Genomic DNA, 14,356 nt, shown 5'->3' on the forward strand with positions numbered 1-14,356 from the left:
GTTAGAGCCTGGGAGAAGACCAGTGTTCTGGGCTGGCATGATGGCTTCACATGGAGCAATGGTACCATCATGAGTGGCAGCTGACACTTCGTTGGCCAGCAGCATGTTCTCACTGGATATCTCACCTGTCTGTGAGGTCCTCTTTGGTAAACTTTCAACCAACATGAACATAGTAAACTTTCCCCAGATATGAGGCAACAGTTTCTCTAGAGGTAGATTGTTTGCCAGATTCTCTAGGATGGCCTGTGCATCATGGTGTTTTGTCCATTAGTGCCACAGCTTTCCTTCAAAGAGACTTGCTTTTCTGATGCAACTGCTTGGAGGCCACATCATCTGTTCCCACAATGAAGTGTTTGGATGATCATCATAAAGCTGGATGATCGTAAGGAAGTAGTTAGACTTCCAGGTCTTCCTGTCTCCTCTGGACATCACAACTATATCAAGGACTGCTTTGTAGAGGTTAAAGAAAATGTCACTCTCATGAGGACAAAACAACTTTTTAAAAGAAAATTGAATATTCCTGGTGGATGGTGGAAATTCTGACTGGCAAAATGCTGTTGAATACCAGCTTAAAGTGGTAATCCTTTTTAATGTATGACAAGACTAATTTAGATGATGAGGTTCTTCACTTAGGGCATAAGGCTAAAGATTTATATGCTCTAAAGAGAAACTAGAGTATTAGCCCCCTCATTTGTCAATGGATTTGTCTTCTGAATGTTTGATTAGAATTCCTAGGATACATATATACAGTAACTTTGAAGTGTTCCCTCATAGTGCTGTTCTTGCAGACTGTATGTTGATCAGACAACCTATACTATGGAAAGTCTCTTGCATACAAAATTAGTGTTTAGCCATTTCTTGCCTCATTGTTTGTTTTTCTGAGTTCTGAGGGTTGAAGCTAAGTAATAGCAGGCCAGTGGTTTTTAAGAAAACCACTTGGGCTGAAGAGTGAGGTCTTTTGGGAAGCACAAGTCTCTAAGGGGAAAAAGCATTTTTGCTTTCTGGTAGCTTTGTCCATGGTCTACTTAGCCTAGTATGGAAAAGACTCCCTGTTAACCCTAGACTCAGACATGTTGTGTTCAATGAAAAGATATCCTAAGGAATTTTTTAAAAAGCCCAGGAAAATTGTAACTTGGTCTATCTTCCCCCCTTTCATATTTTGGCTTCCACAGATTTTGTTTTTCCTTTCTCTTGGAATCATTCTTGGGACTGTACTAGTAGGTGGTAATACCTCTTTGTATTGGCACAGGAAGGAAGGAAGTGGTTAGATCAGGCCATTCATTTCTTTATTTAACCTTTATATCCTCACAAAGGATGACACAGCCAAGGACCAGAGAGCTTAAATAACTTATCTAGTCTCATAGAGGTTTTATCAGCTGGAATTTTAAAAGGCCATTTTGACTCCACAATATTGACTTTCATCAACTCTAATCAGTCACTGATTTTCCTATCCATGTATCCTGAGAGCGCGCGTGTGTGCGCGCACACACACACACACACACACACACACACATACACACACACACAGAATAACACTATTATACATAATGAAAGAAATATAATAGAGAAGGAAATAAATAAGTAAAGATATGTGGACCATTGTCTTCATGATTGCATATTTTAGTTTGATATTAAATATGTTTTTCACAGTCACAGAAATACAACTTTGTAGTTGTATGGTATATTCTGAAAGAGACTGGCATTATGGCCAAATGTGATATGGAATATTAACCTGGGGTGGGGGGTGGGGATCAGAGGAGGCTTGAGGGGATATCTTTGTTACTTGGGCCAAAGAGACTTAGGTATGATCCACTCATAGCCTGTGCAGAGGCCCTTGAGTAGCCACCTGGGACCACTACTGAGTCAAGGTTAGGATTTGGGTTATCCTCTTGAGAACAGTGTGGTATCACAGGTAGAATGGCACCATGGAAATATAGTCCGATTTTCTCAAGGTCACATGTATTACAAGGTAGAGGACAGATAATGAGAAACAAGGGGAGGTATGAAGAGACTAGCTTGGAAGCTGTGCAGTTGGTCTACAATAGATGATGGATATAGGGTCAGGAAGTGGTGGTGGTGATGGAGAGAGCTAGGCAAAATGGAGAGACATTAGATAAAATTGAGGGACTTGGTGATAATTTGGACATAGGGGGTTATGAGCAAGAAAGGCAGTGCCAAAGGTACTGTTCATGGCTTTGTTACAGTTCATGCAGACAGACAGACACAGAAACACAGACACAGACACACACACACATGCATGCGCACCACTATCAGCACCATCTCTTCTACCTACAGCTTCATTTAGAAAAAAATAAAAGGATGATAAGAGCCAAGGGAAAATATGTTAGGAGTACGAGCAGCTACAGAGCAAGGTGGTGGCTTTTTGGCCATAATTATGGTAGGTACAGTCATGGTTACAAGGATTTACCAGACTCTTTCATTAGGACAAGAAAAATATTTGATTATACCTGGCTTTGTGTGGTTCTTTTCAGCCCCTTGTGGTACAGAAGTCAGTCTGTGATTCTGAATTCATTTCAGAATGATAGCCTAGACCTAGTCTCTCAGGCACTCTCTTCCATTTCTTGATTTGACCTAAAACTTGTCAAGTTTACTAAACGTTTACCCATTTTTACTATGTTCTTACATTCTCCACAGAACTTTGACAAAATGAGCTTGTGTGATTCTGGCTCTTCCTTTTTCATCTTTTAAAAGGAGATACAGAAACAAAGTTTCAAAGATCAAAGTAAAAGTTCAGAGGATGGCACATTTCTTAGTTGGCCTGGACATCATTTAGTACAAGACAGTATGAGCTGCCTAGTGCAAACCTGAGCAGAGTGAACTTAAGGCTAAAGGAGGAAGAAAGGCCAGTATAAGCCTTAGCCATAGGACGGAGGCATCGACCCTGGGAACCACAGATCCTGCAGCAAGTCATCGAAAGTCAAATTAAGGGAATAATGCAAGCCTAGTAGATATTTAATGAGAGATTATTTCTGGAGATTATAAGGATACAGAAATTGCAAACAAATCCCTGACCTTTTCTGAGCCTTGGCTCAGGGAAAGAGCTGAATCACCTGCTTGAGGGGATTAAGGACAGCCGCTTCCATCTGGCGGCCACTTTCTCTGTCATTTGTAAACTGTGCTCTGTGGTGACAATGCTGTAAACCTTTTAGTGGGAATTTACTTTTCAGACTAGGAGATCTCAATTAACTTAGATTATGTACCCACTAGGCAGAGATCAGGGCTAATGATCTGCTTATGTGTACACTGTAGTCCCTGTCACATTAATGGTCCTCAGTCCATGTTAAATAATGAAACAGCTGTTATTAGTAACCTAATTGTGATGTCAGCAGGAAACCAGAAGTCAAACTGTATGTGCACACACATGCACATGTGTGAGTGTGTGTATATAAAAGAGAAGCAACTGAGACCCAGAGATGGGAAGTGCTGGGGGCATGCATTGTAGTAACTTGTGCCATTTCTAGTTTAGAGATTTAGAACAATGCAATGGTCGCTAAACTGTATTTCATGAATTCTTTGTTGGAGAAACTCTTGTTTAATATGGGCTCCACTTCTTAACACAAAGCTGAAAATAATTTTCAAACATGTACCGTTATAACAAATTTCTGTCTAGCAGAGAGCAACCTTGATCATAATCATTGGCTTTGTAATATGTAAAGATATATACATTTGACTTTAGACAACCAAAGTTTATGTGCAAGTTCTGTGTAAAGGGGTTTTGCTGGCATATAGCAAGTTGGAGTAACTCTAACATTGAGGGGAAAAAAAGGACAATAATTTACTCAGAAATTGAATGCAGGGGTTCTTGTTTTTGCCATTTTTTTTTTTTTTGCAAAGCAATAGTTAATACAGGTGTTGGAATTAAATTCCTTCCTGCACACATATTGAAAGTTCCATTAATCCTTTCCACCACATACTACTTCTACAGATAGGGATATTATTTCTGACAATGTCACCAAAAAAGCCTCCAGGACTGATTTGCCTTGTCAGGCTTTTGCCCAACTCTGTCTTTGTTTTTCAACTAGTTGGGCTTATGCCTTGTGTTTTAACCACTGAGGCCAGGTTTTTTCCAATTTTTCAAAATATTTCTTGACGTTTATGGGTCAGAAAGTGGTCCTTTTGCAGAGCAGAGTTCATCAATGTGTAGAATAAGACAATTTTCACAAACTTGCTCTTTAAATGCTAAATTCAAAGTCAGTCTCAGTAGCTCCCAAAGCACTGTGCACAGTGATTATTCCTCTTCCCATAAACTCCTTTGAGGACTATGACTTTGAAAAGAGTCTCTAAAAGACTAAAACTGCCTACTGAATAAACATTTTGGAAACCTCCTTAAGCACAAAAAAGTAATTCCCTGACAAATACTTTCCAGCAGGCTGTCTTCTGACTACTGTACAAAGGAATGAATGTCCTCCCTTCCACATGAAAAGATGCCCAGCATCATTAATCATCAGGGAAATGCAAATCAAAACCACCGACAAATAACTCTTGACACCCACTAGGATGACTACAATAAAAAAAAAGACCATAATAAATGTTGGCAAGGATGTAGGGAAACTGGAACACTTACACTGCACTAGTGGGAATGTAAAATGGTACAGCTGCTTTGGAAAACAATTTGGTAGTTCCTCAAGAAGTCAAGCATAGATATATCCTTTGACCCGAGATTATGCTAAATGTCTACACAGACTTGGACACAGATGTTCATAGTCGCATTATACTTAATAGCCACAAATGGAAACAACTGAAATGTCAAACAACTGATGAATACTTACCAGATGGTATATATGGATATAAATAGATATACAGATACACACAATATAATATTACTGAGCCTTCAAAGGAGTGATGTACTTACGCTACATGGATGAACCTTGAAAACATAAGTGAAAGAAGCCAGATATGAGAGATCATATATTTTATTATTTCACAGGTGTGCAGCATATATAAAGAGGAAAGTCATATTCATAAGGAAAGCCAATTCATGGTGGATCCTGGAATGGGGGATGGGAAAGATGGAGAGTATATAGGGTTTTTCTGGGGAAAGAAAGGACCAAAATGTTCTGGAGCTAGTGGTGATGAATTCCTTGCTTTGCAAACATACAAGCAACAACCAAATTGTGCACTTAAAGTAGGTGAACTTTATGGTACATTAATTATATCTTAGTAAAACTACCCATTTAAAATGAAAACAAATTCTGCTCTGGATTCCAACTGCTATTTAAACTGTGTGTTGCATATTGTAACCATATTTGAAAATTTTCAGTTTAATGGAGTTTTATCTGGAAAAATAATCCCAGTCTGGTGTGTACACCAGAATGCTTCTAATTAGAATGCTCACGATAACACCATTTGCAGAATAAATACTTGACCCCTACTGGAAAGCCTAGAGGGTTAGCTAATAGGTGTGTATGTGTGTGTGTATGTGTGTGTGTGTGTGTGTGTGTGTGTGTGTGTGTGTGTGTGTTTGTCAGTCATTGGACCTGAACTCTGGGCCTGGGCGCTATCCTTCAGCTCTTCAGCTCAAGGCTAGCACTCTACCACTTGAGCCACAGCGCCACTTCCGGCTTTTTTTCTTTTTGCTTATGTGGTGCTGAGGAATCGAATGCAGTACCTCGTGCAAGGCAAGCATTCTACCACTGAACCACCTTCCCAGCCCCTCCCTTTTTGGGCATTTTTATTGTTATTATAAAAATGATATATAGAGGGGTTACAGTTATATGTCAGATAAAGATTTCTTTTTTAATAATATTTTATTGTAAAGATGATGCACAGAGGTTTTACAGTTACACAAGTAAGGTAATGAGTATATTTCTTGTCAGTTTTACCCTCTCCCTCATTTTCTCCCACTTTTCCTCCTCCCCAGTTCCCTCCTTCCCAAGTTGTAAAGTTAATTTCCAACAGCATGTCTGCCAGTATCACTGTTGTACTGGTTCACCCTTTATCCTTTTTCTTACCATTTTGTTATTCCTCTTTCCTTCCCCAAAGCAGATAAATGTATGTACAAGACATAGGGTATCAAAATCAAAAACAGTGACAACAGGGGATAAGCCAAAAGGGGGTGGAAATGAAAGAAAAAAGAAATAACTTCACACAGTGCATTAAAAACAACAACACAGAACCAATGCAACAGCAATATACACAAGACAATGTATTGGAAGTGATCTGTCAACTTGCAGAGTGAGGTGGTGGTGGAGGGTGGTGGGAAAGAAAGTAGAGGAAGAATGAGGGAAGGGGTAACAAGTTTGACAAGAAATATACTTATTATCTTATGTAGCTGTAACCACTCTGTACATCACCTTGACAATAATAATAAAAGAAGAAATAAAAGACAAATATTTGAGTAGAAAAAAACTAACCCTCTAGAAACCTAGCTTCATGGTTTCTCTCATTTGTAATAATTAGTATATGTCTAGGATAGTCCTAGCAGAAGATCAGGTCAATAGCGATGTACATATGACCATATAAAATATTGCTAATTGAAATGAACTCCAAGATATTGAAACGAGGATTTTTTTAATCTTTTGTTTTCTTTCCTTCTTTCCTTCTTCCTTCCTTCCTTCCTTCCTTCCTTCCTTCCTTCCTTCCTTCCTTCCTTCCTTCCTTCCTTCCTTTCTTCTTTTTTTTTTTTATCGGTTATGGGGCTTGAACTCTGGACATAGGCACTGTCCCTGAGCTTTTTCCCTCAAGGCTAGTACTCTACCACTTTGAGCCACAGCACCACTTCCAGTTTTCTGGGGGTTAATGGAGATAAGAGTCTCATGAACTTTCTTGCCCAGGCTGTCGTTGAACTGCCATCTAAGACCTCAGTCTTCTGAATAGCTAGGACTATAGGCATTAGCTGCCAGCACCTGGCTAAGAGTATATATCTTTTTGAACAGTGTCACTGCTTCCCTTGTTCTCTCCCAGTTTTGTCTTCCTGTCCCTACCCACAAGCTCTGTAGTTCATTTTCAGCATAGTATCTTTCCAGTGCCACTGGTGCATTTGTTCTCCCTTTGTCCCATCATTTCTGTGCCTCCTCCCATTAATCCTCCCAAAGATAGATAAATGAACAAATAAGACAAAAGGAAAAGAAAACACAAACAGCAACTAAGAAAAAAGCCTCTTAGCAGGGCGCTGGTGGCTCATGCCTGTAATCCTAGCTATTCAGAGGCTGAGATCTGAGGATCACGGTTCAAAGCCAGCCCAGGCAAGGAAAGTCCGTGAGACTTTTATCTCCAATAAACAACTAGAAAACCAGAAGTGGCGCTGTGGCTCAAGCGGTAGAGTGCTCGCCTTGAGCTGAAGAGCTGAGGGATAGCGCCCAAGCCCACAGTTCAAGCCCCACGACTGACCAAAAAGAAAAAAAAGCCTCTTGTTTTCATTTCCTGAGTTCATGTAGATAAACATTATTTTATATGATCAATTGCACATATGTACCAGAATTAATTCTAAATGGATCAAAGACCTCAATGTAAGTCCAGATACCATAAAAATATTACAAGAAGGGGTAGGGGAAACACTATGGCTCCTAGGCGTGGGTTGAAACTTCCTAAGTAAAAATGCAGAATCACAACAAATCAAAGACAGACTGGATAAATAGTATTCCATAAAAGTGAACAGTGTCTGCATGTCAAAGGACATAGCTAACAAGATAAATAGAAAGTCCACGGAATGGGAGATTTTTTTTTTTTTTACCAGCTATGTATCAGATAAGGGCCTCATATCTAAAATGTACCTAAAGCTCAAAAAGTTACCCCCCCCCCCGCAATAAACCCTCAAAGAAACAATAACTCAATTAACAAATGGGTTAAAGAGATTTCTTTAGAAGAAGGAAGAATGGCCAATAGACACATGAAGAAATGTTCAACATTTCTGGCTATAAAAGAAATGCAAACCAAAACAACACTGAGATGTTACCTCAGCCCAGTTAGAATGGCCATTATCAAGAAAACTAACAGTCAGCTTCTTAGCTGTCTTAAGGAATAAGAAGAATGATCTGTGTGGCACGTAATTTTCTGGGGTTGATAGTTGTTATTTTCTTGTTTTTCTTCTGGTTCTATACTTGCTATTTTAGATGGAGTACATTTATAATACATACACTTTGGTAAGAAGTTTTGGAGAATTTTTCTCTTTTTACTTTGATTTTGGCTATTCTCAGTGATTTTTCAGATTTTAGATCTGACTACACCAAGGATTTGAGAAATATTTCATTTGGATGAGCCGAGATAAGTTCAGATACTGCTCAGTTCTCATATAATGAAAACTTGGTTTTTTCCTTGAATGATCACAGATCATTTGGAATTAACCTGTCTTCACACTCTCAACCACACCTTCCTTCACTCCCATCATGGATCTGTAGAAGGTCTTGTCCCAGTGTCTTGAGGAGATCAAGGAGGAGCCCATTTTTACAGATGACCATACACGTTTATCCTGGGAACCAAAGCATTGTGGGAAGGGCTGGTAGATTTTCATGCTCCTAGTTGCCAGATTAGAAACTTGGCTCTTCATTGTGGGAGAAGTTGCTGCTGTGGGGGTATATATTTTCTGAGTGACACTAGTAGATTGTGAAGCAAGTTGAGAAGCCTCTCACCACCTGCTGATTTGCCACAGGGAAGGTTGGCTGGACTACCTGAGCATTTCTAACTATAGCAGCTTCTTTGTCCTTGACTGTTTTAATTTTCCTCTGGGTTATTTTCTTCCCCCTTTCCCTCTTCATTTTCCTTTTTTTCTAGTTACCTGAACAGGATTATACATTAACTTAGGGTCATATATAAGGCCGTATTTTTATGGACTCTGGACAAGCCTCCATATATTAACTTTGCAACACTGGAGAAGTTTAGTTTTTACAAACTTCTGTTTCTTCATCTGTAATATGAAGGTGATGATAGACATCATTATCTTGGATGACCAGTTAGGATTAAAAGAGATAATCTTAGTATATAGCACATGCCCAACATTTTTGTTGTTTGGAGGTGACTATAGGCAGTCCTACACTTCCATCCTAAGATTCCTTCACTATGCTCCCATTTCTTCAGTTATAAATGGTGGATTCAGTTGCTGGTTACTTTAACTTGAAGTTACTATGAGAACTCTCAGGCAAAGTGCTTAGACCTTACTAGCATATGTTAGTTCTTAATTGATGCCAGCTCATTTTTAAACTCTATTTTCATTATTTTTTATTTCTCCATGGAAAAAATTAAAGGACACATGACCATATCATGCAGTAATTGTCATTGGATTGGTCACAGCTTACCCTGAAGTTGATTTGCACAACCAGAACTTGACTGCCTTTCTTTTGCTCTTTCAGCTGCACAGTTGGACAGCATTGGCTTCAGCATCATCAGGAAATGCATCCATGCTGTGGAAACCAGAGGTAAAGTAGTTTAACAGATGGCATTCTTCTTCTGGCAGGTCAAGCATCTGGAGAGACGTCAGACCTGCTACCTGCTGTTATTCAATTTTCAATGACTCATTAAGTTCCCCAATACTATAGTTCATATGTTTCCAAAATCACATTGAGCTGAAGCAGGAATTGTCTATCTGCTTCATGTTATCTATCTCTTTGGCTAATAAGAGGAGTGTTCTAAATACGTAAGTGTAAAATACATAGGTTTATAGAAACCAGTAATTGAAATTTATTTATTAAAATACTTCAAGGCATAGTTATGAGATAGTAGTAGCTATGTTTGTTTGTGAACAAGTTCTCTTTTTCCTAAGATGAGTCTGATAGTTGTGAAACCTAGAAGCGGTGATATTTCTAGATGTCTGGAGTAACTGTAATATGTTAGGAAAATAGCTATGATTTTTGGACCACAGTGCAGGCCACTGTTAATGCCACTGTGGTTTTCTGCCTACATTCATAATGGAAGGAAATATGTGTGATGTCAGTTATATGTCAGTGGAAATAAGAATGTATAATTACTTTCCTGTCTAAGTCATAAACCTCTGGATTCTTTCCAGTCAGTGAACAGAGTTGGGGTTAAAAACTGCTGTTCTGGGGAGTTGGTTAGGATTCTTGGTCCAGAGAAAGGGTATGGCCCCTGTTGAGTACTGACTTTTCCTGGATCCACTGGAACAAACGTTGAGATTAGAGAGGCTGGTTCAGCCCATAGTGTCTATTCTCTTCTCAGAGACTGCCACAAAGGAGAATCCTCACTTTTGTCAGGTTGGAGCTTTGAGGGCTCTGGTCTGTTGTGCTCTGAGAAAAAACTATTAACCATCTTTTCACTGGATTTTATTTGAACCATTGTCAGAGATGAAAATCTTGTTTATTCCATAGCCTCTCCAACAACCAGCCCTTTTTAGCTATTGAAAAGAAAGCCTTCTATTTTAAAACAGGGTCATAACCTTACCAGTTGTGAAATATAAACTTCTTTATAAAGGCCACAAAACTTTGACTAAATGGAGGGGGAAAGGGGTACAACCTCTTGAGCCTCTTATGCCTATGTGTCTCATCAAAAATGTTCTTTCCAAAAAATTTTTTAATTGCATTTATTTTTATTTTTTAATTTATTTTTTAGAAACAATTTTAAGTGTTTAGCAAAGTGTTATGACATGTTGCAAAGATGTATAAAGTATGTCCAGGAACTACAATGTGGAAGTAGATAGGAATTGATCATAAAGATTAAACACTAAGGTATTTATACAGCAGTATTGTTCACATGCATAATCAAGACCTGGCCAAATGTTATAAAACTTGGTTAAGTCAACAATGGTTCAGTTATGCAGTAAAAAACTACTTTAATCAGTCCAAGTATCTGGGACTCAAGCCTTGAAGTTCAAGACCAGCCAAAGAAAACAGCTTGCAAGGAAAATAATATTCCCAGGTGTGTAGTATGCTTAAATAGGAGGATTGAGGTCCCAGACAGCTCAAGGGTAAAAGTAAGACCCTATTTGAAAAAATTTAAAAAAAACTAAAGGGACTGGAGGTTTAGCTCAAAGACATAGAGCTCCTACCTAGCAAGCCCAACAATATGAATTCAAGCCCCAGCATTACAATAATGAAACATTCTGCACGAACTATGAATCACTACTATAAATATACTTCTTCCATTGTTTCCCTCCCTTTCTATCCCTCCTTTTTGTTCTTTTCCCTTCCATCCATCTATTCATTCCTACCTCCCTTCCTCTTTCCATCTTTCTCTGTCTCATTTTCCCCTACTTTTCTCTTTTTCTCTCTGAGACAGGGTTTCTTTATGTAGCACAGGCTGGCCTTAACTCCTGATCTTCCTGCCTCCTTCTCCTCCTCCCCAGTGCTGGGACTATGTATGTACCACCATATTCAACTATTTTCTTAATTATATACCTTAAGAGGAAGGTGAAGTTACAGAAACCTGTCCAATTGAGCCCATTCTGGTGGTTGCAGGAGAAGGTATATACGGTTGTACAGGTGCCAGTGTGTCATTTTTTTCTACCTTCCTTTGATTTACCTTTTGCTTTATTCTAGTTTTTAATTTTTGGGTGTTTATATTAATTTTGGGTATTTTTTCAACAGGAGTGTAAATTTGCTTTTCATTTGAAAAGAATTGAGTGTGAAATAAGGAACATAGGGTTAACAAAGTAGAGGCAAAAAGATGGAGCCAATAGTGAATGTACACCACTAGCACCAACACTTTGCCTAAAGTGGGCCACTATCTCTGAGTTTCTAACAACTAAAACCAAGAGGGATATCTGATCATTTTAACTGTTTTCAGAATCTATTACAGATCCAAGGTGTTCCTTTCTCTTTTTCTTTTTTGCTTTTGCATGCTAGGCAAATGATCTGTCTTGAGCCACATCTCCAGCTTTTTTTGTTAGTATTCTGTTTCTGAGTTAGGTCCTCCCTAACTTGGCCAGGGCTAGTCTCTTAACTCTCAGTCCTTCCCTTTGATTTGATTTGATGTTAGTTAGTGGTCCTGAGCATCTGACACTGGTCTTTGGGCATGCACTGTATTGATGAGCTTTCTCTCCCCCGCCCGTAGAAGATTTTCATTTGACCCAAATAAGAAAGGAGGACACTATGAGTGAAATAGCATTCAGGAAGTGGGCATTTCCCTCTTACCAGGCATTTGTGTATACACATATCTGTGGGGAGCAGGGATGAACAATAATCCAAATGATCTAGGATTCATTGGTAATTGTCCACTGGGAGCCAGGATTGTGTAAAGTGTTAGGAAAGCTCAGGGGTAAGAGAAAGAGAGTTAATTCAGACTTTTCAAGTTGACACATTTAACAAATTCTCTGTGACTGAGGAATATGGGACTGGTCCTCAGTGTTCTGGGCTAGGATCCATCTAGAACGAGAGGCATGATCTAAAGTGGCTTCAGCCCTAAAATTCTATCAGTCTTTAGTTTTCCTCCTTGTTTCAGTTTTGTATAGGCCTTGTGGAAGACACTGAAACACGAGAACTGATTTTTTCCCCCCAGCAAATACATGTTGGCTTCCCTGTGCAGGTTATAGTGGCTGTCTGTTCATTATTTTATATCCTATACTGACCTAAGGCCTGGGAGCATAATAGTGACCAAATAGAATGCTATACTTGGAGTTTTTGTTTCTATTGTGAAGAAAAATGGACAAGCAAGGAACCAAATTAAAAGACAATTTTAGTGACCTATGCCTGTAATCTTAACTGCTGTGGAGGCAGAGATGGGTGGGACTGATCACCATTCAATAACTAGGCAAAAAGCTGTTGGTATTTCATCTCATCAATTAGCTAGATACAGTGACACTTGCCTGTCATTCTAGCTAATTGAGAGGATGAGATCAGGAAGATGGAGCCTCAAGGTCAGTCTGAACAAAAAAGACTTTGGGACTTTATCTCAACACAAAAAGTTGGGCATGGTGGTACAGGCCTATCCTCCCAGTTATAGTGGGAAGACAAAAGTAACTAAAAAACTAATCAGAGCAAAAAAGGGCTTGAAGTATGGCTTAGTAACACACACATATATGTACACACACACATACACACAGGATGATTCTATTTATTTATTTATTTATTTATTTATTTATTTATTTATTTATTTATTTATTTATTTATTTATTTATTGTTGGTCCTGGGGCTTGGACTGTGGACTTGGGCTCTGTCCCTCAGATCTTTGCCTCAAGGCAAGCGCTCTACCGCTTGAGCCACAGCACCAATTCCGATTTTCTAGTGGTTTATTGTGTTGACTGTGGGCTGCATTAGATTAAAGAAGATGCACTGAAGCTGACACTTGAATGATGTAAAAATCTGGTGAAAGAATGAGCCTGATTTCTGAAGGAACAATTAGAGAAAAGGTTGTGAGGTGGGACATGAGCTGATACATTAGCCTGAGTGTTGGTTGGTTGATAATGTTGTCAGAATGGGCTGTGCTCAATCATGTGGCCCCTGTAGGGTCCATAATGAATTTTCACTGTGGTATACATACATTGCTTTCCACTGTTAGGCTTGAAGAGAAGAGGTAAGAAGTTTATTTTGGTCAAAAAATGGACAGCAGGAGAATCAGAGAGCTAGCAGGAGACTACTTATTTGAGAAGTGTCAGATATGATGGGTTGACACCAGACAGAAGAAAGCTATTTCAAGTGACTAGGTCCCATTGCTCCCTTTGTAAATGGTGCGGTACTGATTTGAACTATATCTGTAAATGAGCAGAATAATGAAGTGAGTTAGCTTTGGCTTCTTTGGTCAGATGTTGGAATGTCAAGTCTAGTTCTATAATACCTTGGATTCATGAAGGTGGTTTCCTTTTTCCTTTATAAACAATATTTATAATGCAAATGCATGGATTTTTTAAATTGTCAGTTTGGGCTAGCATTCATTAACATATTAAATGCCATACATTAATATTTTCATCATATAAAAATAAGTTATCAGGGTTTTGTCCTTTTCTTTACATGAATTTTTTAATCATGTGATTTTGGGGCTTTAAAAAATGGATTAAAAGCTGAGTGCTGGTATCTCATACCTGTAATTCTAACTACTCAGGAGGCTGATATCTGAGCATTGCATTTCAAAGCCAGTCCAGGCAGGAAAGTCAGCTCCAATTAACCATCCAAAAGTTGGAAATGGAGCTATAGCTGAAATGGTAAAAGCACTAGCCTTGAACAAAAGAAGCTCAAGGACAGTGTGCAGGTCCTGAGTTCAAGCTCCAAGAACAGCACAAAAAAGGTAGGAGGGTCTAAATGCAACATTTATAAAAGGATATATATTTTGCATCTTTCAAAATTCTTGAGTCTCTCAGCTTGGCAAGTGAAGAGGAAGGTGTCTTTCCCCTCTGATAACTGAACTAACATGAGGGCTGCAGAGGGCTGCAGTGTGCAGCACATCCGTGAAATCCTAGACAGCTGTACCACATCCCACTCCTTTGCTAAGAGCTAAGCTGAGTGACAGGGGACTTTAA

General features: G+C 39.0%; 1 protein-coding gene across 4 annotated transcripts in view; it reads left to right on the forward strand.

Annotated features, from left to right (window-relative positions):
- Window positions 1-14,356, forward strand: part of Arhgap26 (Rho GTPase activating protein 26) — a 459,434-nt gene that overhangs the window by 256,677 nt on the left and 188,401 nt on the right. For all 4 annotated transcript variants that reach the window (XM_042692003.1, XM_042692006.1, XM_042692004.1 and 1 more), the window contains exon 13: window positions 9,306-9,371. In XM_042692003.1, coding sequence (XP_042547937.1) covers window positions 9,306-9,371 — 66 coding nt within the window. The remainder of the gene's footprint in view (window positions 1-9,305; window positions 9,372-14,356) is intronic.

Source organism: Dipodomys spectabilis, unplaced genomic scaffold (genome assembly GCF_019054845.1).
Source record: "Dipodomys spectabilis isolate Male_0828 unplaced genomic scaffold, ASM1905484v1 ptg000147l, whole genome shotgun sequence".
Classification (NCBI taxonomy): domain Eukaryota; kingdom Metazoa; phylum Chordata; class Mammalia; order Rodentia; family Heteromyidae; genus Dipodomys; species Dipodomys spectabilis.